Below are 27825 nucleotides of genomic sequence, written 5' to 3'. Positions count from 1 at the left end.
CTCATACACATAGCTAAATTCCTCTAGATTAGCAAAGACAGTTCAAGTACCTATCTTGGACCAAGGTTTCTTGGACAGCCTAAGTGGGACGTTTTCAATGTCTCCTCTGCCCACAGAGATAGCATGGTCACACAAGACAGTCACAGCTGGCTGGCTCCCTTTTCCCCAACTCTGTTTCCTGTCTTCCACCCAGCCTACCACTAGGCCCAGCCCTGTATCACAAGTGCTTCCCCATCCCTTTCAAAATCTATTTACCTTTATTCTAGTTGTTCTTTACATCTCTCCTGGAGTTTGACACTTCAAAAGTGAACTCATCTGACCCTTGTGATCCTGCAAGAGATTCCAGGACTACATCATTTGGTCTTTTATCTATATTACATATCCTTGACCAGTAAATTCACAGAACTGTATGATCATCTGTGAACTCAGGACTTCCTCCCTAGTATTACTAATAATCCTCCCCCAAAGTTTAAATGTTATCTACCTTGTTTAATTAACATAAAAACTAACCACAAAGTAGCAGGAAAATATATAGGTGAATGTTTAGATAACACTGGTAAAGTGATTCTTATGTATGAATTCAAAGTCAAATTACAGAAAACATTGATAAATTTAAGGTTTTTGTTCGTTTTTTGAGACAGGGTCTCGCTATGCAGTTCAGGCTGACCTTGAACTCAGTATGTAGCCAAGGCTGGACTCCAACTTATAGCAATCCTCCAGCCTCAGTTTCCTGAGTAATGGGATTACAGGCACCCAGCACCATGCCTGGTATAAATTTAACTTTATAAAGATACAAAATTTCTGTATATTAAAAAATAGAAATGTTTGTAAAATACATAACTAGTTTTCTTCAATATTAACCTACAAGATGATCTAAAAAGTAATTTTCAAGACATAAGCATACTAGAAAAGGGCAAAATGTCAAGAATAGAGAATTCAGAGTATGAAAAGATGATCAATGTCATCAGTAATTTAAGAAACAAGTCTTAACATCTCTAACCCGTAAAACTGGCAAAGAAAAAATAACTAGTGCTACTAAAGTTCCAGAAGAATAAACTTAAAAATTTGTGAGAACACTTAGTTGGGAAATCTTTCTGGAGGACTAGTAAATGAATTGACTTTCAGTTCTACATACCCTTTGGCCCAAAAGAACCTACTATAGGGATTGAATTGTGAAACTAATTATGCAAATACAATAACAGCATAGCTCATGCTCAGAAAGAACGCAAACAATCTAATGGTTCCTCCAGAGCAGGAGTGTACAAACTACCCCCAGGCCTGGTTCCCTACCTAGTATTTCACTAAGATGAAGCTGGGCTCATTTACATTGCTTTTAGCTGCTTTTGCTCTAGGTCTGCCCAGTAATTGGGGCAGAGATCACGTGGCCTGCAAAGCCTAAAATATATACTAGCTAGACATTTCAAATGTGTACACCCTGACAAGACTAGCAATGAATTTATGCTTTGAAGAGACAGGTAGTACAGCTATTTAATATGGCTTTGTACACGATTTTACCAATTATTAACATTTAAAAGGAAATACAAAATTTACATAAATTGTATACAATATATAAAATGCATCACACTAAACAGTCAGTGAACAATCTATGCCAAAACGATACTGGTGTTCACAGGGTGTTTAGGTTAAGCTTATTTTCTTCGGTTGAACATACATTACTCTTCTAAAAGTGCAAAGTAACAGACTCATGAAGTGACTGCTTTTAAACTTCACAAGTCAACAAGGTGTAAGCAAACCAATTTAAGTGTCTCTCTAATGTCACCATCAGAACCGCTGCTCCTGTCAGCCAGGCCCCAGTACCTGGCCCTATGTTGGCCCATGGAGTAGGCAGCACCTATCACCTGCTCCTCCACAGTACCGTTCTACAGAACTCAGTGCTACACATGGACTGGCAGCACCACAAAAGCTTCGTGCTTCTCCATCTGCAGGGCCTGCTTCCCTCTTCCACGTGACTGCACATATTGAGTTGAACCTGTGCTCTTCAAATTTCTCTTCCACAATATGCTCCGGGGGAAAAACCAAAGAAACTGCTTTCTTTACACACAACTTTGTGACAGCTCCCCCTGCCTTTGTGTCCTAGATTGATATTGGCCCAGTTTTTACCTTTTAAATAAAATAAAATACTCTCAATACACTCCTAATTCTTGGAAATGCACTTAAAATTGCTTAATGGAACTTTAAATCAAATTCGTATTTACAGAATTGCTTTAGATGAGCTTTTCAAGGTTGGTCAGTGAATTTAACCTGAAAAATTAACTTCTAAAAGAAAGACACAAAGATGAGTTATGTAACATAGGGTCTACTTCAGTGCACACTGATCTTTAGTTTCCATACGAATCACAGGGGATTATGTTAACATGCAGATTCTCACTTACTACTCTGGGCTGGGCCCTAAGATTCTGTGTGGCTAACAGGCTTGCAGGCGAGATCAGCCCAGCTGTGGGTCCTCAAGACCACTGTATACCAAATGACTGTAATCACCCTCAAAGCCTTAGGTGGAACATATGTGCTGTAGAGATCCCCAATCTGATATTATTTGGCACTCATTTAAATATTCCTGATTCTTATAACCTTTCCATGTTCTTCGTGCCACTGGGGCCTGAAAAGTGTTTTTCAGTAAGTACTTCTAACCACACATATCCTCTTTAATCAAACTTCAAACAATTAGCCATCAGCAGAGCATGCCTACAAAACACTCTTCCCATTTCTTTCCCCTTCTGCTCACTCCTGTCCCTCAGTCTTAAATCTACTACTCTTTCTGCTCTCCCAAAGCCCAATCTGCACTTATACCTAGATTACCAGTTCCTTAAAAGGCACTACAGTGAAGCGGTTCCGAAGATCTCCAACAGTCCCAACACTGGGTTCAAGGCTCAGTCCCGGCACTTACTTTACTTGAGAAAGCAAACTGCCATTTCTGGTTTGTTTGGTAAAAAAGTTATCATACCATGCCTATGTATAATGTGAGAATTACAGGAAATGTTTACAAATCATTCAGCAAAGTAGCACCAAATTAAAACCTACTACACGGAACTACAACTTTTAACATACAGTCCTTCATGACTTCTTTTTCTAGAACACCACTTAAAAATAAAGTTGATCTGTATGATTTCTAAATATGAAATGAAATATTAGAAGTCTCTAGCCAACTATGATTTACAAATTGCTTTAAAGTATTCACAAGTTAGTTCACTGGAAATAAATAGGGCCAGGAATAAATGGATGGCCTAGTGATTCCTGTTGAGAGAGCTACCCAAATACATTTAATAACTGAAGTAATAAGGCTGAAAGATACAGTACTGTTTTAAAACCATATTATGATTTATATATTCTAAATTTATAATACTCTTCTGTGATAACTTTATGAAAATTTTGTCTGAACTGATATTGGTAACTATAAAGACAAATGATTAAAATCCTTCAAGGATCCAAAAATTTCCCCTAGGTCCTTCTTTAAAGCTTTTATCAACCCTAAAAGGTACTAAAAAGAGAATAGGGTGCAAAAACAGCGAGACAGACTCAAGGGGTACATCAAATTCTACACAAACTAATTAAACACCCATATACAGACATCACAGTGAGACTCACACACCAAATAAAAACAGGCCTTTTGGTGTGGAGCAGATACATGGTAGGGTGAAAAGCTTGTGATCACGAATAATGATTATTTCAACTAGAGGACCTGAATAAGTTATCTTTTTTTGATAATAACAATAAAGGGAAACTTAGCAGTATCTAGATTTGCTTATGCTCCAGCACATCTGATTTTAGATTTTAAATCACCTCATTACAGATGAGATTATTCAGCCTAAATGACATAAGCAACAGAAAAATTCTACTTTATGCTTCTTTAATCCCAAATATGCTAAATAAAAAGAATTTAGATGATTCAATTAATATTTTAAAATTAGCTTTTAAGACAAATCATAAATGCGAAACAGCAACTAGGAAATCATGGGGACAATCAACTCAGCCGTAATCAAAAGGAAGAAAGAAAGATGAGGCATTACGGTATTTCATATTCCCTAGATTAGTAATCATTAAAAAGAATTCCTTCTGACTGGCAGTTAAGTAGAAAAGTGGCTCACATGCCTATTTGATGTGTGTAAAAATTAAACAATTCCTTTACATAATAACCAAGTTGAGACAATAAAGTCAATCCTTATGAAGCCAATAATGTAATTTACAAAATTTATTCCAAGACATAATTCCAGGTGAAATGTTACACATAGTGAGGTATTCAGTTAACATGAAATATGCCAAATGACCACAAACACTACATATTGCAATACAGAACATTTCTGAAATGTATCAAAGTTCTTAATGTATGCTGTTCATTCATCAACTCCATTTGTAAGATAACATGATCCTAAACCACACACACACACACACACACCATGCACAAAACAGGTAAAATTGTCAATGTTGGAAACTTTCAGAGACCCACGTTTCAACATTTACCACGGGGATTATGAGAACTCCACAGAGTGACAGACCATTGGAACAGAATATATTTGACAATGAAAGAAACCCAGGATATACTGAGGAAGAAGTTACAGAACAGTAAGCATAGCATGATCCGGTCTTGTAAGGGGGTCTTTATATCTAGTTATACATGAAACGAAATTCCCAAGTATTTAACAATACAGTAACTGGACAGGACCATAAAGTTCATTTAAAAAAAAGTTCCGTATTTTCAGGTCCTTTACAATGAACATATATTTTCACAATCAGAAAAAAAAATACTAAATGTATTTCACTTCAAAGAAAACTGTTATGTGGAGAAAACAGTATTAACACATTCACAACAGGGCCGTAATTCTTTTCACTGGTGGGCAGCTCTCAGTCACTGGTGGAAGTCGTGCATATGCCACCAGTGGTTCAAGCCTGCAGGAATGTTAGAAGTTACAGGTGTAATGGCTCACACCTGAAATCCTAGCTCCTGAGAGGCTGAGGCAGTGGGAGCACCACGAGTTCAAGCCCAGACTGGGCTATGCAGTGAGTTCAAGGCCAGCCTGGATTACACAGTGAGACCCCTCCTTCCCTCCCTTTCTCTGTCTCTGTCTCTCTCTATATATATGTCTATCTCTCTCACTCTCTTTATATATGAATGAATAATGTATATAAAATTTCACATAAGTAAATGTGGTGGTAGGAATAAAGAAACTGAATTGGTGGGGTAGAAAGGCTGTGAGTTTTGACTTCTAGCAATATTTGTGAAACAAGTATGTGTAGTTTTTTGTGTGGCTGTTCTCTTAAATCCACACTCCTACTTACTAAAAATGCTGGAAGTAGTTTCCAAAGTAGGAATGTGGTGTTCATATTATTTAGCATTTAGCTCAAATCTATAAAGTTGTTAGTTTGACATGTAACCACTCACTAGAGTCCAATTATTTAAATATAGGACGATCAAAAATTGCATATTTTGTTAACTTTTATAACAGGAAATATAAAAATGGCAATTTTACCAAATGTATCCACTATAAGAATCGAGTGGTTGAAATAACACCTGCCCTTGGGATGTTCGGGATAGTGAGTACACGAATAAACACATCGCCCGAGAGACACTGGGGTAAACACTAAGTGGTTAAAAAGTCAGTTTTTTGTTCAGTCTAACAGCAATTATTCTGAAGAGTTTAACTCCAATTCCCAAAACCCACCGCTCTAATTTAAACATATACTCCTAATGGTTGATGAAAACATTAAAATTTGGAAGAGGCTTCATTTTAAAGTTAGGGAACTTGAAGCATCTGAACCCAAATGCCAGTTAAGAGCAGAACTTGACTAAACACAGGAAATCTGACTCATATTTTTCAAAACGTCGCAATCCTCAATGGTTAGCATGTCATTTAAGAAAAAAATAAAAATAGGTTCAAAATTGAATCTTGAGCCAGGGATTTAGCTCAGTGGTTTCGCCGCCTGCTACGCAAGCGCAAAGACCTGAGTTCGATCCCCGGTACCAAAAATTGAATCTTTTCTCATTAAATAAGAAAAAAAAAACATTAAACAAGGGGTAGGTTGAGTGGGAGTGGAAATGCTCGTTCTTTCCAAGGAAACCAAAGCTTTCTTCCAGGTTCCAGTGGTGGTTAGTAAAAACAATCTAAACAATATAAATGTACATAATCAGGATGGATTCATAACAAGTAATACTGGCTACTACAGGGAAATAAGATTAGGAGTATGAAGAACTGGGGCAGTTCAATATTTATCTTTTACATTTCTATATTTAGTAGGGCAGGTGAAGCTCCATTCCACTGCTGTCTCAAAACCAACCTACACCAACATGAAGTTCAAGACAGGCAGTCATCTTTGATGGGAAAGGAGATTAATATTACAAGTTACAAATACTGTCCTTTTAAAAATGCAGGTGTCTTATAATTTAAAAAGCAAACCAAAAAGTAGCACTAATTAGCAGCTATTAATAACTAGCTAAATGGAATGAAAAAGGTCAGTGATATACAAGCTGTATTACAGTAATATACAACATAAACAGGTTAATTTTTTCCACTATTTCAGATATTGTTATGATAGTTAAAGGAAAGAGGCTATCCCAAATAGTATACAAATTCAGAAGCCTTTATTTAAAAAATTCTTCCAACAATTATTTCACAATGGACAATAATTTAAGCAAATTTATCGTACTGAAGTATTTTAGAAATGAATATTGAATTCAGTCTGTAAGTTTTCATCTAATACTTAAAACCACCTCCTGTACTAAGACTGGTTTTCAAAAATCTTAACAACATAACATTTTCAAAACATGCCCTGCTGTCTGGCACCTGCCTCACAAGCGCAAGGTCCAGAGTTCAATCCCCTGGTACCAAAAAAAAAAGCCTGAGAGTTTAGCCTGGGGCCGGGAATTTAGCTCAGTGGTTTTGCTGCCTGCTGCGTAAAAACAAGGACCCGAGTTCGATCCCTGGTACAAAAAAACCCAAAAAAACATACCCTGCTGGCTAGAAGCAACTCTTTCTTTTGAACTTTTCAGAAGATCCCTGGCTTTCTGTTTCTAACCTTAAAGTGCACGTGTACTTTTAAATACGCCATTAGGGCAAGCATTCCTCATAAAACGCAACTTTTCCAAAAAGTAAGTCCCATCCGTAACTGATGGTAAATACATCTTGAGAAACTTCTGAACTCTAATCTGTGAGAAATCAGAATCAACTTTCAAATTATTACTCAAATCTTTTCCAAAACCAAGAAAGCTAAGAGATGATGAATACATGGTTGTGCTAAAATACTTTGTCATAGTTAATCTGTATTCTTTCTTCTTAAAAATAAGGTATAGTCTAAGCTAATATGGGTAAGAAAAGGCATAATACCAAGAAATTGTAAAACAAAGTTACAAATCTGTACCTTTAGAAACTCCGAAAGTCATGGGTAGGAGTGATGGCAAAGGTTCGAAATAGATGTGACCTTGTACAATCTGTGAACTTCCTGCCCTCATAGTTCAATTTAAAACTAGAATTTTTCAAGTATTTTATGATGCTCAATTTGAAGGACTTTTTCTCATTTGGAAGAATTTCTTAAATAGAAAAAATGTCATGCTTAAAAACAGCTGGTGAGCCCCAAAATAGAGTATTTCATTTAAAGTTTCCAGTCAGACAGAATCAAGAGTAATCACATATGCAAAAGGAAATTCTTGTTGTAATAATGTTTTTAGTGAGAAAAAAAGGTCTATAAGCAAATATTCTTCCAAAGGGATATCCATACAAGAGAATCCTGAAGCTGTTAAAACAATGAATTAGAGCTGGATGTGGCAGTATGGAAAGACAATCAATTTAAACAAAAATAACCAAGTCATAAAACTGAACTTTTAAATAAAGGACAGCGGGAAGATATATAAAGATATAAAATAAATGATGACATTTCTGAAAGACTACACAAGAATACAAAAAATTATATTTCTCTGGAGTGTGGGAATAAAAGTATAACAAACCTGATTGTGCCCAAACCATTCTAGGAAACACTGACTACATAAGATTAGCTCATAACCCTGTGCGTTTAGTATGACCATATAATCAAAATTAGAAGGCTCTTTGGTATTTTCTTCCTTTGTCTCTCCACTCAAAAATGAAGGGAAGAAAATGCTGAGAATTTAGAATTCAAATTGTACTCTTATTGCTCACACAATAACTTGGAAAATAACTGCTCAAGATTTCAAAGAACTGATTTTAAAAAACTGACGGGCATTTTAGTCGTAAGTTGAACTATTTCATCCAGGATCAGTTTTTCTTTTTACAAAAGCCTAAAACACAACATTCTATTTGCATTAAACTCCAAGCCCAGATTTCAAAAATAGATTTAAAGGCCGGGGATTTAGCTCAGTGGTTCTGCTGCCTGCCTCGAAAGCATAAGGTCTCGAGTTCAATCCCCAGGACCAAAAAAAAAAAAAAAGACTTAAATATACAATAAATTCTCATTGCTGGTATAAAATAAGCAGATGGATAGAGGTTATCTGGTATACATTCTTGGCAGAAGGCTTCACTGGAAAAGATCACCATGAATTTAAACTTTATACAACTATTCCCAAGTCAGAAAAAAAGGTACCATTGGAAAAGCCAAATCAAAGGCCCCGAAAAAGCATCTGAATATTTGAGATTAAGAAAACTGGGGGGCCGGGGATTTAAATCAGTGGTTCCACCGCCTGCCTCGCAAGTGCAAGGACCCCAGTTCGATCCCTGGTACCAAAAAAAAAAACAAAAGAAAACTGGGAGGGCTATGATAGTGGCCACTTGAGGACATGCTCTAGGTGCTGGATTCAAAAACCAACTTTTGGAACACTGTGCTGGCCAAACAGAAACAACATGCAGCATTCTGAGCAGAAGCCACAAAGTATAACCTCTACACTAGCACATAATATAATCAGACTTCTAAAACCCGGATTCGCAATGCGTAGGCTCTTTCCAGTGCCTGATATAATTTTGAAATGAACTTTGTATCCAAATGTTTGAATGAATTAATACTAACAACAAAATAATACAAAACAAAATCCTTTCCAAATACTAGATACAACCATCAAAAGACTGATAAATTTAAAGAAGGAACTGTGGAAATATGTATCAACGCTGTGCTGGAGCAGGCTTGCAAAGGTGTGATCTGTTGGTGTATTTTTCTTTTAAAGTACATTACATGACATGATTAGAAGGTCAAAGTAGCTATAGTGACAGTATTTGTATCCCAAGGGCCGGGGATTTAGCTCACTGGTTTCGTCGCCTGCTGTGCAAGCGCAAGGACCTGAGTTCGATCCCTGGTACCAAACAAACAAACAAAAAAACAGTACTTGTATCCCAACTACAAGCATGACTGCTGAATATTTACCAGCACAACACTGGACCACACCATGGTCATACATTCTTCTATTCAAATACAGCCACACAAATAAAAAGCTTAATGATGCTACTTTAAAATATACAAAAAAATTAAATAATGAGTATAAATTCAATACAATAAATAGGTTAATTTAATATAAATCTAGTATCTTTTAAAAAGAAAATTTTAGGGCTGGGAATTTAGCTCAGTGGTTCCACCACCTGCCTCGCAAGCACAAGGACCCACGTTTGATCCCCGGTAACCCCCCCCCCAAAAAAAAAAAAAGGAAATTTTAAAACTGAAGAGGTCACAAAATACATCAATAAAGGTGCGATGCCTCACAAAATGGGAATCACTGTGATACCTTGGATGTGTCATCAGTTTAAAATATGCTCTACTATTTACCTTATTCTAAAGTGTAATTAAAACTCTAGAAAAGAGCTGTACTAATTTCATCAAATTATGAAAGAAATTCAAGGTAAATGAGTATGTATTTTTAGGTATGTAAGATATAAAAACCTGAAATTTCAAAGATTAAAAAAGAATCTACTCACATAAATGTCATCTTTTTAGTCCAACAATAAAATATTTACTCCCAAAAGCAAAACTGTAACTAGCTTCACTTTTCTATGCCTGTGGATCATATGTGAGAATTTAAGAAAAGCAGTTAGCAAATGCCTGATATACTAAAAGCCTTGCTCTATATCACCATTATTGCATTGAAACAATTAAAGCCATGTTAAGAAATTTGTAATTTCAACTGGAATTTCAGTTTTTTCCCACTAAGTAAACAAATAAAAAAAATCTTAGTGTAGGAAGTAGAGTGTTTACTCCACAAGGAAATACTGTTCAGGAAACATACAAATGTAAAGTTCCCAAAGTGTGGTCTGGAAATCTTTGAGAGTCCACAAGGTCTTGTATAGGGTCAAAGCTGTACAAGGTCAAACTAGTTTCGTAATATGCAGATGTTACATGCCTTTTTTTTGGTACCGGGGATCGAACTCAGGTCCTTGCACTTTCAAGACAGGTGATGTAACCACTGAGCTAAATCCCCAGCCCCTGTTATGCCTTTTGCACACTCAAGATTTCTCAAGTACACAGTATAGTTTTCTACAGCCTTCATGCTACAGGATATAGAAAATAAAATGGGAATGAAAAAGCAGTATGATAACTTCATTGTCTCTATTAAGCCAGATATTAAAAAGATGTGCAAAAGGTAGAACAATGCTCCTATTTTTTAGTTTTGGAAAAGTTATTTTACATAAAATATGTCATGTATAATAACAAGCAGTGGGATTACAGTTATACTTAGAATGCATACACATTTTAAAACTACCTCTAATCATTTTTATATATTCTGAAAGACACCAATTTCATAAAAAAGAGCTATTTGGAGATCTTCAGGAATATTTAAAAGTTATGGTTCTGAGACCAAAATGTTCCAGAACTGTTGCTATAGCATAAAGTTGCAGGTGGTTGTCCTCTCAACCCTGCCAACACACAGCTCTGTACCAAAGGAGATGTGCTGAGAGCAGGGGTCCTCACAGGTGAAAACTAATATGCTTTTTCAAATTTGCTTTTGAAGGAAGAAAACAGTAAACTAATCTCTAATTTCACAAAAATGGAGAGTAAAACATTTTCTATTTCAAAAAACAATAAAATACACCTTTACACAAAGTTCTTACCAACCTAAAAGACAAATTTCTTTCTTGGACAAGGATATAACAGGAACGATTTGATTCTTCAACCAGTATCCCAGTAAGTTTCAAAGTCTTCAAGCCTTCTCGCATTCAAGGACTTTCTTTTTATTTTTATTTTTCTCTTTTTTAGTATTCAACACAATTTTGGTGGTCTATATAAAGCTAGAAGCAAATCTGAATATAAAAGCTGAATAGAAGTTGATTTTTTATTTTTTAAGCAATAAAGATCATAAGAAAATCCACTTTAAAGCTGGGTCTCTTCTTAAACACTTGATTTTTTTTTTTAAGTATTCATTAGAAATAAGTCAATAAAAGTTCCCATTTAATTACAAACTTCAAGATTTACCCAGGAAAAAAATAGTCTTTAAAATTATTTTGATAACAATTGTTTAATTTACTTCTTAAATGGAAAGCCTGGTAGGTTATTTGGGTAATGGCCTACAATTATATAATTTTACACATATGAATTTATTTGGACTTGATACAAGCTAAAACAGAAATTCAAAGACATGTCTTAAGTTTTATTTCCATGAAAAATGGGTTGAGGGACCGCTCCCTAAAGTAGAAACACTTTAAGACTATACCCACACACACACGGAACTGTGTAGCGATTGTTTCATTCTAAGAGGCAGTCTGCTGAGAAAAGGGCCAGATTTCCCAGCCACTTTGCTTATCAGACAGTTCAGATAAGCCATACTTCCAGTTAGATGGGCACTGGACACCAAGTCCAAAATACCAGAGAGATTTCTAAAACACTAGGACAACAACTCATGTAGCCATCAATGCAAAAGGCATTCAACATGAATAACTATTTGAGGAAAGTGATATTCATCTCTTTTAATGCCAATGCTTTTCAAAACTTTTGAATCATTTTAAGATAAACTTTTCATACAGGTATTACATATTTAAATAACCAATTTCACCCTTTCCTGGTGGCAGAGCTATAATGACAGACCATTATCATAAGAGTATGTGATACAGTGATGTCTTTTAAACTGGGCTGGCTGTCCCTATAATAAGCGTCACGGACGGTGTATGCGCTTCATGTCTTTTCAGTCTCCTTTCCAAGTCATCACTTCTCAACTACTAATATGCTACAGGGCTAAGAAAGCAAATAATCAAAATTATTTAAATTTTAAATAACAAAGGTGTGTGCTCTAACATACAGACTTTATGACATATGGATTGCTCAGAGGCATTTTTAAAAAACAATTGCAAGTTTCTTAGTTGGGTTCTGTTTTGATGAGACAGCCAGATTATCTCTAGATGAAGGAGGCATTACTATATATATAAATAGTTAAACAAGTTCATTTCAATATTAACAAAAAGATATAACTAAACTTAGTATCACTGCCTTTAAACAACGTATTCCATAAATTTAACCTAACACTGGGTTCCAGTTTTTTCCCCAGAAGACAAACATAAACAAATGTCCTATAGATAATATCAGTTTGTCCGGCAAAGGGGGAAAAAAAACAAAACAAAACAAAACAAAACAGGTGCAATCATGTCACAGTTAATCCATGTCCGCTTCCAATACATTCAAAGACAAAATTTAAAAATCAATAGTTAAAATAGGCCTTTTGCAGTCTGACAATTCAAGATCTTTTAAAAAATTTGTAAATACACATACATACATGCAGTTCTTCATATATACAAATTTCACAAAATTAACAAGTTGTAAAGAAATTAGAAGTATTACTGGTGAATCTGACAAGCTACATTTAAATGCTTTTACCACTGACAATATTCCTGAATATAGCAGTCTTAGTAGTTTTAATAAATTTTCTACATGGCCTTTTTATAAAAAGTTAGTCACTAGAAGTCTTTAAGAATTCAAGATGTTCTCAATTCACTACTCATATTTAAGGCCACTTTGGTAAAGGCATTGCAGCAAGAACACAAAACAATAGCATATTTTCTAATATTTATTTTTTCCACCTGCAAACTGTAGCAAAACATGATCAGCTTTATTATGCAGACAGGTATCCTTCTACATTTTCAAAGAATTTAGGCATGTATAAATAGAAGAGCTCTTTAGAAAGGAAAAATTCAAGAATGAATAAAACCTTCCAATTTTGCCTTTGTAACTTTCCAGTAGTATGGTTAAAATGATTTTAGTTCATTCATTCCAAGTGTATGACAGCACCTTAAAAGTGGCTGATCTAACTCCTCAGTAACATTTTTCACATAACAATGTGTTAAAGTTACAAATACTGATATGCACAAATAGCTAATTTCTAAGAAAAATATGTACAGTACTGCAGCATAATGAATGTGGTATCTGCAATAACTTAATATTAGCCAATTTTTAATATACATGATACCGCTATCTTTTTCTGCCAACTCACAGGTTAAAAGTTGTTACCAGAGCCCTCTGTTTTGCACTTATTACCTGGTGTTTAATACACAATGCAGGCTTTTTAAAGACTTCTCTTGTGTTTAAAGCTAAGATCAGTGAAACAAGACAACAGTGCAAGAGGCGGAGCGATGTAATGTGACCACAGAAAAGTTCGTTCCAGTAAAGTGTCTATATAAGGCTATAAGAAAGGATTGGTTGATGAGCTCCCTGTTGGAAACTGTCCTGTTGGTGGACCAGTCTAAAGAAAAAACACAAGACAAATAAAAGTGGTGCATGTGCAAAATAAGAAAACATTAAACTGTACTTACTTTAATCTTATTTAAACTTTACTTAGTTTAAGAATTATTTTTTTAGTATTGACAACATTCACACCTGTTAATGGAAAAAGTTAAAAATTTTGTATCAGGAACTATGCTTTTATCAACCATAATCTCATATGATTGCTCTAATAGTTTCTAGGGACTTGGCCCTTTAAAAGAAAAACTTCTGATTCTTAAGAGCCCAAAAAGGACACTAAGATTCTTTCATACTGATTTACTAATCCCATGCTCTCTACTAAAACAGTATTTTGAGAAAAAGCACGTACATTTCTTATTGCAAAATAGCTTATTTATGGTCACTGTGTTGATTTGCAACTAATTATTTTTCAAGATCAGATAAGGATGTCTCAATTTGTATAATCTCCAGATGCTTTATCAGTAGAACACCAAAGAGCATGCAGGAATATTTATACCCTGTTTTTTCAAACTGGAAAATGAGATGCAACAACTTATAAAGTCCTTATCCTTGAATCTCACTTACCATAAAAGGATTACTAGGTACTCCAGCAGCTGCAACTTGACCAAAAGGGGTCACCACTGGCTTTGTGTGTCCAAATGCTGCAAAACCTGCACCTTGTTAAAGCAGAAACACCAACGATCATCTACATCTTCAAGACATAATCTGATGCTTAGTCTCTACACTTCTGAGAAATTCTAGCCAGAGCAGCAGGAATGAACTATCAAGGTTAAGTTGCTAAGTTGCATGCTCTTTCAGACACCAGTGACAAGCTTCTAAGTTATGCCTTAAAAGAGCTTTCATAAGACACTTCTGAGGCATCAATGCCAACTTGTCCCAGCTATGTAAATTATGGGAATTCAAAGCATTTAATGAACTGATGGGCCTGATTATTCATGGGGGGTTCTGTGGGCAATGCAACGGTTTCAATGAGAACATCACAGAATTTCCTGGAAATGTTTTATCATTTATGGTTCTTCCATGGACCAGATTTCCAAATTTTTATCTAATCACTTAGATAAAAAAGAAAACATGTAATTATAATTCCAGAATAATCTTCAAATCTATGGATTTCAAACTTTGGTAAATGAGAAATGGGTAAAATAATGGTGGAGTGAAATTTTCACACCTTTTCTGAAAACAAGAAACTCCAACTAAAGTGTAATCTATTTTTAAGATTAATTTAGTTCACACAAATCCTTATAGAAAAAAAGCACCCAGGAAACATTTTTTGTGATAGAAAACAAAACTAAACAAATACTATGAGAAAAAGACACTGGTAATTCTGAAAAGCATAAAATCAGTTTTCTGAGACCCAAATCATTCAATGGCTTCAATTTTTGTGTAGTGAACACTAAGTACATACTGCTATAAAGGCTTTCTTAGATAAGTCATTGTCCCAAACACTTCACATTATGCCACAAAAAAGATACCTACAGCAGACCTGCAACTAGCCAGTATTAGGCCTTACCATTGGGCTGTTGAGAAAAAGCTGTCTGTTGAGGGAAGGCTGCTTGGGCCGGGAAGGCAGGCTGCTGGAAGCTGCCGCTAAAGCTGGTAGGAAGACTATAGGGAGCAGGAGTGCCGAACCCCGCAGGCATGCTCATGGACGCCGTGCCGAAGGTTGCCGCTGAATAAGAAAAGGAGGGCACATGAGTGACACTGAAAACAGCAGTTTGTTTCTAATACTCAACAATTGTAGAATAAATATCACTTCCCTTGAAAAATGTTAAAATGTACACTAAAGGCATCTGAAATCTCAAAATTCCAACAAGGTTAGTAATGATGAGTTTTAGCGTTATAAACTTCACCATAACCAATGACCAAAATGAACTTACTAAAGCTGTCATCTGAAAGCCCAAGAAAATTTCTCAAAGTAATTATATAAAGTCTGAACAGTAGTTGCTTTTTAACGCCTCTCCTAATGCAATTCATATATAAACTACTATACATTTTTGTTTTTAGGTTTGTTTTGCTATACTTAGTTTTATTTTTTCAAGTGATTGCCATAATGTAATATGTGCATTCCTGGAAAAAAAATTTTAACTCTACAAAACATATTACTAAAAAGTAAAAAGGTTTATGGGACAGAGTCAGAGGGAGACCACTCAAAACTATGAGGTTTTATAACTAGAGTAAAAAGCTAGAGCCAAAACAACCCCTTTTAACTCATCATTTATAAACCAATTCCAATTACAGAAACACGTGTAGTAGGCAGAACACTGTGTTATTGCTGGTAAATATTTAATACAGCACCTTCCAGCTATATTTCTAGGAAAGGACTCAGTGAGATAAACAGACAGTAAGGCTGCCTTAAATATACTTCTAGTAATTATATAATGCAAAGGTGTTAGTATGTTTTCCAAAAACCATAATTCACTGAATTTCCTGATCTTAAAAAGTTTACCAACTCGATCACTGATTTGACACAGAAACTTAATACTAAAAATGTTCCATAAAATCACGTTTCAATTTCTACAAAACTGAAAAACAAGGTACAGAAGTTACCCAAATAATGCTCATAGTGCTAATGTCATCACAATGCAATTTTGCTCAATCTAACTGTACTATCAAACTTTTTAAAATTATTTGTCCATTGCTGACAAGAAAAAAAAGGAAAAACAGGCTACTGGGAAGCAAGTGAAAGAATAGTAAGCACATTGCAAGGGAAACGGGAGGGCTTCATAACAGACAATAATGCACTGACATAACTGACAAATCACTGTTTAAAAAAGCAGTAAAAAGCAACACTTGGATACACTTAAGCAAAATCAAACTCCATGGAACAATGTGGTACAATGGTTTGGTATATCACTCAAAGTACTATGAATTCAAACTTAAGGAAAAGAATCAAAACAGCTATTAACACTATATTGTGACCATGGAGGTAAGCAATACTGCTTTTTAGCATTAAAACATAAATTGCTACAAAGATCGTCATATAACTGAATATACAATGTGATCTTGATGCCACACATCCATGCCCACTCCATTTGAAAACATGGAAAAACTTAAACATGCAAGGATCCAGAAACGTAGCAGAAGCTTCCACAAGCAGGTAGACAAATTGCTACACAAATCTAGAGGTTAGTTGTGGCCACCTACCAAAATGAGCGTGAGGAAACACTTGAGAATGCATTGCTCCAGAAAGGCCTTATGGAAAGCCATAAAGAGACCAATGTCAATTAAGTCATGGACAACTATTATTAAAATAAAAGTAAATGTTCATTAGAGTTTTTAAAATTAGAATGTACTGTTGCCAACTAGGTAGCATAAAAATGTACTATAAAAACACATTCACAAGATGAGACTTTTTATTTCTAACATTTCTACTGCTTAAAGTGGAGTTTAGAATAATATCATATGAAGAACACTGAAATCCAGTTTTCAAAAATAAACACTTTTCATGTGAAGACACAAATGTACCCATAAAAACGGCTTTGTAGGCATCATGAGCTACCTCCAAAAATACTTTTTAGCATCTACAAATTCAAGTCTTGGAGACAGCACCTGAATAATGCCTGATAGTTTTATTTACCACTCAGTAACTAGAAATACTTACAAGATAAATTAGTGCACTAAGTATCACGAGGGGAAAATTTTTTAAACATAGTTCATTAGAAAGGTAAGTGGAACACTTTCAGCTTGAAATAGAAGGGTGAACAGGAGAAAAAAGAACACCGCATCTTGGATACATGTTACCTGGCACGTTTGAGGACAGAAGTTACATACACAATTGATAGAAGACAAGCTCAGACTGTTAAGTACTTAAACTTTTTGTTTATTTTTAAAATGTGGGGTGAGTGGTTTCTAAAATACGTTTCTATGTATTGTCAGTGAGAACACTTTCAAGACTAGCATAAATGGGAGAAAACAGTGATTGAGAGACAAGGTGCTTCTGAGTCTTGGTTCTGCCATTTTCTCGCTGCATGATGTTATTTAACGGCGAGAAGCCTGAGTTCCTCATTTGCCAAGCGACGGAGGGGTCGAGGGGACAGGGATAATAAGACCTCACACTTCAGCAAAGCTGCTGTCAGATTAAATGTATAACAGTGAATTAAGTGCTATATAGTAAATAGCCAAAAAATATATTATTTTTGATAATTTATAAAGACCTTTTCATACTGTGCTCTGACTTCAACAAAAAGCTAATGGTTCTGTGATGAAGAAGTTTGGTCATTTTACATGTATCGCCTCTCGGAGCACTCTTAAGGTTTTGAAAAGTCCTACATTAATAATACTAGTTAATTATGGTTATCTCAGCATTTCTGGTATGTATTTGGGCACAGGATTCCACAGAATATGGGCAGGAACATCTCAACCACAGTAACTGTTAAATGATATTAACCACTGTATTAATTCTGGCACAAAAATACATACTACCCTGCCCCAGGGGCCGAAGTTCTGGAGTCTCAGACAAATTCCAATTTGTCCACCAAAAGTAGAGAATTCAAGATTTCTTATATAATCAGTTATACAACTATTACCACAATCAAACGTTAGGTCACTTTTATCCCTTCTAAAAGAAACTCCATACTTGTCAGCTGTTACTCCCCATAAATGCCCACTCTGCTACCACCTCAACCCCTGGCAACCACTAGTAAATTTTCTCTCTCTAGACTTTGGCCTATTCTTAGCACTTCATACAAACAGAACCCTAAATTTGTGGCCTTTTGTAATTAGCTTGTTTTACTTACAGTAAGGTTTTTTAAGGTTTATTCATGTTGGATAGCACATGTAAGAACTTCATTACTTTTTATTATCAAAAACTATTCCACTGTATGCTCATCCAACATCTTGTTTCATCACTTGATGAGATGTGGGTTGCTTCCAGATTTGGCCATTATGAATCATGCGGCTATAAACACTTGTATATGAATTTCTGTGCAGATTTATGTTTCCATTCCTCTTGAGTATATTTCTAATAGTAGAAATTCGAGATAACTTTGTTAACCCTTTCGAGGAATGGTCAGACTGTTTTCCAAAGACACTGCTCCATTTAACATTCCCACAAGCAATATATGAGGTTTCTAATCACTTTATTACCTCATTGATGCTTATTACTGTGTACTACAGTCATCTTTGTAGGTATAAAGTGACACCACACAGTGGTTTTGATTTACATTCCCCTACTGACTAATGATCTACATCTTTTTGTGTGCTCACTGATCATCTCTACACCTTCTTGGAGAAATGTTCATTCAAATCTTTTGCCTATGTTTTGATTTCCATAGTAATTTTATTATTGAGTTATAAGGAATTCTTTAATTTTCTGAACAGAAGTCCTTTATTTTCCTATAAATAAAAATATGTACTATGCAGTCCAATCTAACTTTCTTAGATTTTTCCCTTTGTTTCTCAACTTTCCTTCTTTTATTGTTTGCCTTTTACATTAATTTTCATTTTCAGAGTATACTAAGACAGGGTAAGTGGGCCTACTGAATATTTAGATATAAACAAAGAAAAAACCATAGTGCTGATATGTGTATGTTTCATAAATACAAAATCAAGCTGGAATGGAAAACAGCATTAGTTTAGAAGCATCCTAGGTATTAATATCAGGTTAGCTATTACTAACTTTGAACCCTAAAGCCAAATTCATTACCATTTTTGCAAATGAGTTTTTATCTACTAGATTAAAAAAAAGATGCAGCATATAGGTATTATTTATGCAATCTTTCAGCTCAATCTTACAGTTCTATAAGTTATTTCCTTTATTTCCTGCAAAAAGAATCTCTAAAACCATTTGTCCATTCTTTAAAATAAAGGGGAAAAAAAGATCACACATGCATGCCTGCCTTCCAAGTGCAGGGTCCTGAGTTCAATCTCCAGTACCCAAAAAAAAGATCATGCATTCATTGGTGAAATGAGAACTATCTGTAAGAGAATTTTCCTAATTACTGAAAATTACTTTATGAATAAGATTTAATGACTGTGGAAAACTAATGCTAAATATCATAGAATCATAAAATTTAAAAGGTCTTAAGCCATATAGGTTAATCTAAACAAAGTTCCTATATGTTAAAAGAAATGTAAATCTCCAACATTTTGTAAATTTTAAAAAAAGATTAAAATGTGTATTTAAAGAATGAAATATACTTCCAGAACTTTTCAAATTTCACGTAGAACTATGACCCAAGATCCTCTTGCCAAAGCCACCTCAAAATGTAGTAATACAGTTTTAACTCATTTAAAGGTAACAATTCCTAAAGAGTATTAATTTTGATAGTATAAAGCACTGGAAATTCCTAAACATTTGTCAAAGTACTGTTTATATGTCAGCTTCAATAGAAACATACACAACCAACATTTTAGTCAATTCATTAATAACCTAATAAAGGTGATTAATGTGATTATATTCAAACAGGCTTATAATGTTAAAAATAATTTATCCACAAATAAATGTGTGGGCATAGATTTATCTAAAATAACTTTGCTCATATTAAAATTAATTTATATCATCTGCACATTTTACAATTTTATATCCTATGTAGAACCTTAACTTACAAGACTTTCAGACTGTAAATAAAATAAGCAAAAAAGTGCTTAATTTTAGTGACAAAACCAACTCAGATACAGTCATGAGAAGACAATACAAGTATGATTTTTCAAGTATATAATATAATGCAAAAACGCACAGGGTGGCATGCATCATTTGATTTCAAACCAATCCTGCCAGGTAGAGAACAGTGCTCACGTTCTTTAGATGAGGACAGCAGTAAGGCTTTGAGAAGTTAATACAACCTCAGTCAAGGTACAATGGGAGTTTCCATTACTCAGTTGTTAAATGGGGTTAGGATCTGAACAATTCTTCAACAGTATGTTGCAAATGACTTTCACACAACAAATGTTGGTACCTTTTGCATTATCCTTAGCCTACTCATTATCAAAATACAAAAAGCTTTTCAAGTGAATACTAAATTAGGACTTGAACAAATTTTGGCTGGCTGTACTTAAAATACACCTCTTTACTTTTTTCAGCCTCAGTTTCTGTGACTTTCACACAGTAATTGAGACATTTATTTGAGAACTGGGAAGATTAAATGAGACAATGTATAAAGTCCTGTCATGACATGAAACATTTTACAAATTCATTCCACTAAGTCAAAATAATATGCCAAGAAACAGAAACATCACATATACCACACTCATAAAGAAAATACAAATAGAAATTTAAAGCAGATATACCTGAATTAATAGACAAGAAGCAAAGCACAAAATTTAAAACAATCACTGATTAGGTATACACTTTTTAAATTAAAAGAAACCAATATTAAAAAATTAAATTCGAGGGCTCAGGGATTTAGCTCAGTGGTTCCAGCGCCTGCCTGGCAAGCGCAAGGTCCCAAGTTCAATCCCTGGTACCAAAAAAATAAAAATAAAAAATAAAAAATTCAATGTGCAATTCAAAAACTTATTGAATAGCCATTATGTTAGATAATAACAAATTATGACAAAAGACATTTATATAAAAGTTACTCAAACTTCTAATCTTGCCAATGACAGAGATTTACGAATTAATTACTAATTCTTAATGACTTAATTTATGTTAGAAGTACCTACTCTTCTCCAGATCTGCTATCAACATTTGCTATCAAAGGGGTTAAAGCTTTGGTGCTAAAAGCACTGAGACATTCACACCCAAAAGAAGCTTTAAAAAAACATCTAGATTTAGCTAGGCATGGTGGGGCACATCTGTAAAACCAGCACTTGAGAGGCTGAGGCAGGAGGAATGCTGCAAGTTCAAGGCTAGCCTGGGCTACACAGTGAGTTCAAGACCAGCCTGGACTACACAGTAAGACCCTGTCTCAAACAACGGCAGGGAGGGAAAGAGAGAAAAGAGAGAGAGGAAGGGGGTGGGGGGAGTCGAGATTCAATGGCTATCCAGTCATACTACCTGCACTTACTGACATCCCGAGACAATGGCAAAGAGCTCTGTTGTTCAGCCTAATGGGATAAAACTCTAAGAACCGAATGAGAGATGTGACGGGCTCAGTTATGAATCAAACAAAATGAGGGATGGGTAGGGTGGGGAGGTGGCTAATGGGAAAAAACCATCAAAGAAAATATTCAAGTATTATACTAAAACTGAATCAGGCCCCCACAGCTTAAACTATGTGAACACCCTGGAAAAGATGCACTAGAGTGAGACTTAATTATAGTTCATGTAACAAAGCCCATTATCTGATGCAGTCTTACAGGGAAAACACTCATAGTAATGTTCTACTAAGAAAGAATGATTTAAAGGAAGGCAGTGCAGGTCCAGGAATTTAGCTCAGTGGCTCCACCGCCTGCCTCGCAAGCGCAAGGACCCAAGTTTGATCCCCGGTACCAAAAAAAAAAAGGAAGGCAGTGCAGCACACATCTATAATCCCTTCACTTGGAAGGCTAAAAGAGGAGAAAGGTCTCAAGTTCAAGATCAACCTATGCTACAGAGAGAGTTCTGGGCAGGAAAAGTATTGAATGACTTACAGCCAGCAATTCTGGAACCAGACCACAAAAAAAAATCAAAATTACTGTTTTCAAGTTCTTCTTTTGCTATAAATTAGCTATGTGAGTCCAAGGAAGTACTTCCACGTTTGGGCTTCCTTACCTGAACAATAAAAGCTCTGACCAGAAGAATGGAAACTGGATAATTTCTCTAAGGTCTCTCTCAACTGTTAAATTACAAAATTTTATAAACTTTCAGTTTGTCTTTGTCTTTAGAGGCAAACTCTTCTGTCCATTTTCCATTCAATTCAGTAAAAAAGATTTGATTTTCTGGTGTTGTTCATATGATGTTTTTCTGAAAAAAAAACTTTCCCCATTTAGTATCCCAAAATCTGTCTTTTTCCCTTACCTGTTGCTCCTCTGGCATTGGCCTGAAATGGATTTGTAGAAGGTGCCACAGAAGGACCACCAGCAGCAACAAATGGATTTGTGGAAGGCGTAGCTTTAAAAAATTAGAAAATATACTATAAAATCCTAATACATTTTGTATTTAAAGATTTAAAATATTTGTGATATTGATGAAGACAGAAAACACAACCTTTTTGGTAATAAATTATTGCAGTAATTTATTATCAAAAAAGCTATAGTTCCATCAGTCTATTAGAGAAAATGCTACCGTGTGTGTGTGTGTGTGTGTGTGTGTGTGTGTGTGTGTCTCCTATAAAACCAATACCTGTATGTACAGATAGACAGACAGATAGATAGGGACACATACATACACACATGTGCCAGAAGCACATACCTCCAAATGGAGCAGGCACACTTGAAGAAGCAGGCTGAGTCTGTGCTGAAGCACCCACTGGCACTGTTCCAAAAACACTGCTGAAAACAAATATTTCAAAAGAGTCAATATTAAAAAAAAAAGTAATCTGCCTACCAGATAGCCATAAAATGTGGAAATACTACACATATCATGTATTTCAACAGTTCTTAGATTACAAGTCTCAGGATATGTTTACATTCTGAAAAATTAGAGACCCAATAACAACTTATTTTATGTGTACTATATTTGTCAATATGGATCACAAAGAAAGTCAAGAATTTTTTAAAATATTCTTCAGATTTAAATACAGCTAATACATAATATATATATCACTTGTATTATGAAATAACTAGATTTTGAAAACAAAAGGAACTTAATGAGAAGACTAGGACTGTTTCATATTTTCACAAATACCTTTAAGGCTGATTTAATAGAAGATCAAAATGTTGGGATTTGTTTTGATTGAAGTATATGAAGAACAAGTGGTCTTACACAGATACATAGCTGAACAAAAGAATTCTTTTGCAGATGTTATATGAATGAATATAGTAAAAAGTGTGTCTGTTTATTAATACCAGTAGGACACTTAAAAGAGATGGAATTAATGATGGATTTTGGTGCAAAGAGCTCTAAAAACTAAGACTACAACATAGTAGTTTTGTCTCCAGGATTGAAAACTGCCTTGAAAGTACATAATCTGAGCTTTGTGCAGTGGCAGTATCATAGCCAATGAGGTTTATCCAAGGCGCGATTATTGCTAATTGAAAGTACATAATCTGACTATTAAGTGGATTATCTGCTGAGTACAATCTGCATATTATTTAAATGTCCATTTAAAGATGTGCATATACTCTTTTAATTAATTTTAGCATTCAAAGATTATAGTAACAAAATTTCTGATGCAAGGAAGAATAAAATTATGGCAATTACTCAAGGATTATATTTTTACTAGCAAATTAAACTTGATTTCCTCAGATTTAAAGACTACTCTATTTTTGAATTATATGCCCCACATAGTTATTTAACTATGTTACTCAGAGTTGAAAAAAATTAAAAAACACAAAGCAGGAATGCCAAGACGAAGTACCTGCTAGCATTACTAGTGGAAGTATATGCATTACTGGAGGTGGCCGCAGAGCTGAACACGCTGTCTAATTCGGCCAAGGCCGCGTACTTGTCTGAAGATGCAGTTGACTGACTGGGAACTGAAACCACAGAACCAACAGGAGCTTTCCCTGTGGCCCCAAAACCACTTCCTTGATCACCACCTAGAAACAAACAAACAAACAAACAAACAAAAATTACACCAAAACCTTCAGCTCATCAACCACATTTGCAACAAAACAGAGGTAAACTTAAAACTGTTTCGGAGCTAAAAAATTAAATAGGATTCTGGACTTCACTAAATAATTTAAACAATACTAGACAAGATTAGTTCCTACATAAATCACTGTGCTGAAAACAAAATTTCTATTTCCATAACAAAATCTAAGAGTCTGTCTAGAATAACAGTCATAATATATTTAGACTATAAAGAAGAAATTCTTAAATCCAAGACAAGTGGATTCAATGAAGTAAACATAAACTCAAAATGCTGGACCAAATATGAACAACCTATTAGTATTATCATTTTCCTAGGTTTTTTCATGAAAAAATTAGAGACAATTATAGTAGCACTTACTAAGCTTTTATTGCATGTCAGGCACTGCTCTAGTATCACACAGGCAACAACACATAAAACCCAGCTCCATGAATTCAGTGCTATTCTCATTCTCATTCTGGAGACAAAAGCAGGCTCAGAGATGAGGCTGCAAAATCCAGGCCAGCACTACTAGATCCTTGCACTATTCATTTTCACAGGCAAAATGCTGACCTTAAGACCAAAATTTGGTATAAAACTGCAGTATAAAGATAAGGGATTTAAATATCAAAGAACTAATAGAAAATAGTTCAAACTAAATACATTACAGAAACCACCAAATAACCTTCCCATTAACCTCTGTTAATGGAATCTATTCATACTTTATGGCCACAGAATAAAGAATGTTCTCTAGGACAAAACAAAAATTTTTTCAATTATTTCCTTTTAAAAGTTGAAGTTTAGAGTTCTGGGATTTAGTTCAGTGGTTCCACTGCCTGCCTCACAAGTGCAAGGTCCTCAGTACCAAAAAATGTAGAAGTTTAGGCCAGGAGAGGTGGCATATACCTATAATCCCAGCTCTTGGGAGGCTGAGGCAGGAGGACTGCCACAAGTCTGAAGCCAGCCTGGGCTCCACAGTGAAATCAAGACCAGTCTGAACCACATAGCAACACCCTGCTTCAAAATAAATCACAAACAACTTTATAGATTAATTTCTATGCCTTCAGTTTTACAGCTGATTCAGGCTCAAAAGTACTAAGTGACTATTTGACTCAAAATGTAGGCACAATTTCTACACAACTAAGGGAAAGTAGAACACTGTCAAATGTTAGTGAATATACTGATTTTGGAGCACTGCTTAATATGTAAATTTGTATTTGTTTTGTTTAAAGCTTGATACCTTGCCCAGCACTGAAGATATTGTCTAAATTCGCAAGTGCTGCATATCTGTCTGCTGTCTGTAACCCAGGTTTGTTAGTTGAAACTTTATTAACAACTGATGCTGTCTGATGACTCTGGGAAGTATTGAAGGTTCCAAAATCAGCACTGGAGGATTTGGGGAAGTTATCAAAATGAGCAAAATTAGCATTTACTGATCCAGCACTTCCACCTGTAACAGAATAAACAGAACACTTGAAATTCATGGGCTTTTCCCAAAACCCCTTGGAAGACTACTCATCACTTCTTCCTAAATTAAGTGTTCCATAAGCATTATAGGATATATATTTATATATGACTTTATAATCTGTATTTCTTAAAAATCAATGACTGGTAAATGGCACTCAACTTTAATCATTTAAATGTGACTTTTTATAATTGTGAAACGAGGCAACATATAAAATAACATCTATCTTGGGATAAAGGATATAACAGGGAAGGGAAGGTTAACTCCATGATAGCTGGTTGAAATTCAGTTATCCATAAAACACAAGATGCAAAGTCTTTCACATGGAGGATTCAACCATTTGAAGTTCCATGGACACATGATTTAAACAAATCCCAGTGGTGGGGATTAACAATGGTTAAAATTTATTATTTTAATCACATCTTCTTAAAAGATGGTCCTTGAGTTTTAGACTTATTTCACTTGAAAAGCTGTTACTTAATTCTACAAAGCAATTTAATGTGCATTGAGTAATATGCTGTTCACAGTAAAATCATGCCCTATCGTATAGTTCAAGACATAAAAATACAGCTTATCATAGCAATTTTTGACTTTATAAAGGACAACTCACTTAATGGTCACTATAGTGTGTAGCCTGCTAAATCTTTTAAGGCACGTCTAAAACACTAACAAACAACTACTGCCAGTAGATTTCATTTTGAGCTTTTGATATTTTGTGTGTGAGATGCACTAGTTCTTTATTCCTAAATCATACTTTCAGCAATCAAAATTGTGTGTGTGTGTGTGTGTGTGTGTATAAATGAAATATTTTTTTACATATACTATATGTAAAGGTGACAGCAAAATACACTTAGGGGTATTTTAAAGACAGAAGACATTTCTCTGCAAAAAACACAAACACTTTCATCAGTTCAGTCCTTCAAACATTCTAAATCAAACACACACATAAAATTCTTTCAGGAATTAAATTCTGATTGTTTCAAATAAAATCCACAGAATACACCATAAAACATACAAATCAGTAAAAGATGCCTACATGACAATAGAACTTACTGTGGGTAGCCTGGAGAGGAAAAGTGGAAGTAAATTCACCAAAACTGCAGCTAGATGAAAGTATTCTAAATGCTGGACAGCCAGAAATTATGTAAATGATGAATGTTAAAGAAAATTGAAAGAAAAGGTTTTGAGACAATACATACACAGAGTTAAAAGTTGAAAAAAAAGTAATCAGGCAATGATCCAAACAAGGGTTCAAAGAGTTTCTGAAAACTGTATGCACAGTTTGTGGGCGAGTATTCAATGTATAAAGACCAATTCCCGCACAGAAAACTATTTTCACATTTGATTCAAGTGATAAACTACTCTTGACTAAATAATTTACAATCTTTTTCAAGCTGTTGTCCTTAAAATTACTTCCATTTTTAGTTATATGGAGGCAACTAATTATCTAGTTATCTTTCCTTCTTCAAAGATCTAACAGCCTCAAAGCAATATGTTCCATGATCCTAAAACGTATTTAGTACTTTAATGTCTTTATGCATGTAAGATTTAAAAAGATTCATGTACAGGAAAAGGAAAAGAATGGATGTTATAAATGAGACAACATACCAAAGAGTTCAGAAAAACAAATGAACACAGGAAAAAAAAGGAAAAAAAATATATATATATATATATATAAAAATATATATATATGATTATTTCAGGTTTCCCCAGAGCTTTTTAAGACAGAACTACTTTAAAATCAGGTAATTACAGAATTTAAATTTAATTTTTCAAAACTAAATCTACAGAGTTTTGTTTCTTAAAATAAATACTTAAGCATAATGCTGGAGAAGCTCTACCTGTGGTTTGGGGCTGAAAAGGAGAGTGACTTGCTGTGGGGAAACCTCCAAAATTACTCGAACCACTAGACTGTCCAAATGCATCAAAGTTTGCAAAATCTGCATTTGCAGAATTCTGAGCTGTAAATGGTAAGGAACAACAGATGTTAATGAATATGAAAACTACAAATGAAAATACATGATAAATGAATTTAAGACTTTTATGAAAAGTGTCAGTGTATCACAACTCATTAAAGAGTTCATGTAGAAATCAGACTTTAAATATACTACAAGCATTTAACACAATTATATTTACAAAAGGTAT

The 27825-nt window shown here is 34.7% G+C and overlaps 1 protein-coding gene and 1 non-coding gene across 13 annotated transcripts in view; one reads left to right on the top strand and one right to left on the bottom strand.

The window, feature by feature from the left end:
• Window positions 1-4189: 4189 nt before the first annotated feature.
• Agfg1 (ArfGAP with FG repeats 1) overlaps window positions 4190-27825 on the bottom strand; it is a 62128-nt gene continuing 38492 nt past the window's right edge. For 3 of the 12 annotated variants that reach the window (XM_021247006.2, XM_013066823.3, XM_021247012.2), the window contains exons 6-15: window positions 27522-27641; window positions 26734-26805; window positions 25456-25665; window positions 24003-24183; window positions 22895-22974; window positions 22502-22594; window positions 16768-16815; window positions 15134-15292; window positions 14188-14279; window positions 4190-13624 (exon numbers count right to left, since the gene is read on the bottom strand). In XM_021247006.2, coding sequence (XP_021102665.1) covers window positions 13565-13624; window positions 14188-14279; window positions 15134-15292; window positions 16768-16815; window positions 22502-22594; window positions 22895-22974; window positions 24003-24183; window positions 25456-25665; window positions 26734-26805; window positions 27522-27641 — 1115 coding nt within the window. In that variant the 3' untranslated portion in view covers window positions 4190-13564. The remainder of the gene's footprint in view (window positions 13625-14187; window positions 14280-15133; window positions 15293-16767; window positions 16816-22501; window positions 22595-22894; window positions 22975-24002; window positions 24184-25455; window positions 25666-26733; window positions 26806-27521; window positions 27642-27825) is intronic. The other 9 variants (XM_021247007.2, XM_013066822.3, XM_021247008.2 and 6 more) reach the window with 9 other exon arrangements.
• LOC147828544 (U4 spliceosomal RNA) lies at window positions 23616-23755 on the top strand. Its single transcript, XR_015450630.1, has one exon. It is a non-coding gene; the product is annotated as a U4 spliceosomal RNA (small nuclear RNA).

This window comes from Heterocephalus glaber, unplaced genomic scaffold, assembly GCF_053883595.1.
Source record: "Heterocephalus glaber isolate CG9 unplaced genomic scaffold, H.glaber_assembly_v1.0 deba00001004, whole genome shotgun sequence".
NCBI lineage: Eukaryota > Metazoa > Chordata > Mammalia > Rodentia > Bathyergidae > Heterocephalus > Heterocephalus glaber.
Note: the sequence above shows the minus strand (reverse complement) of the source record. Positions and strands in the feature narration are given on the sequence as shown.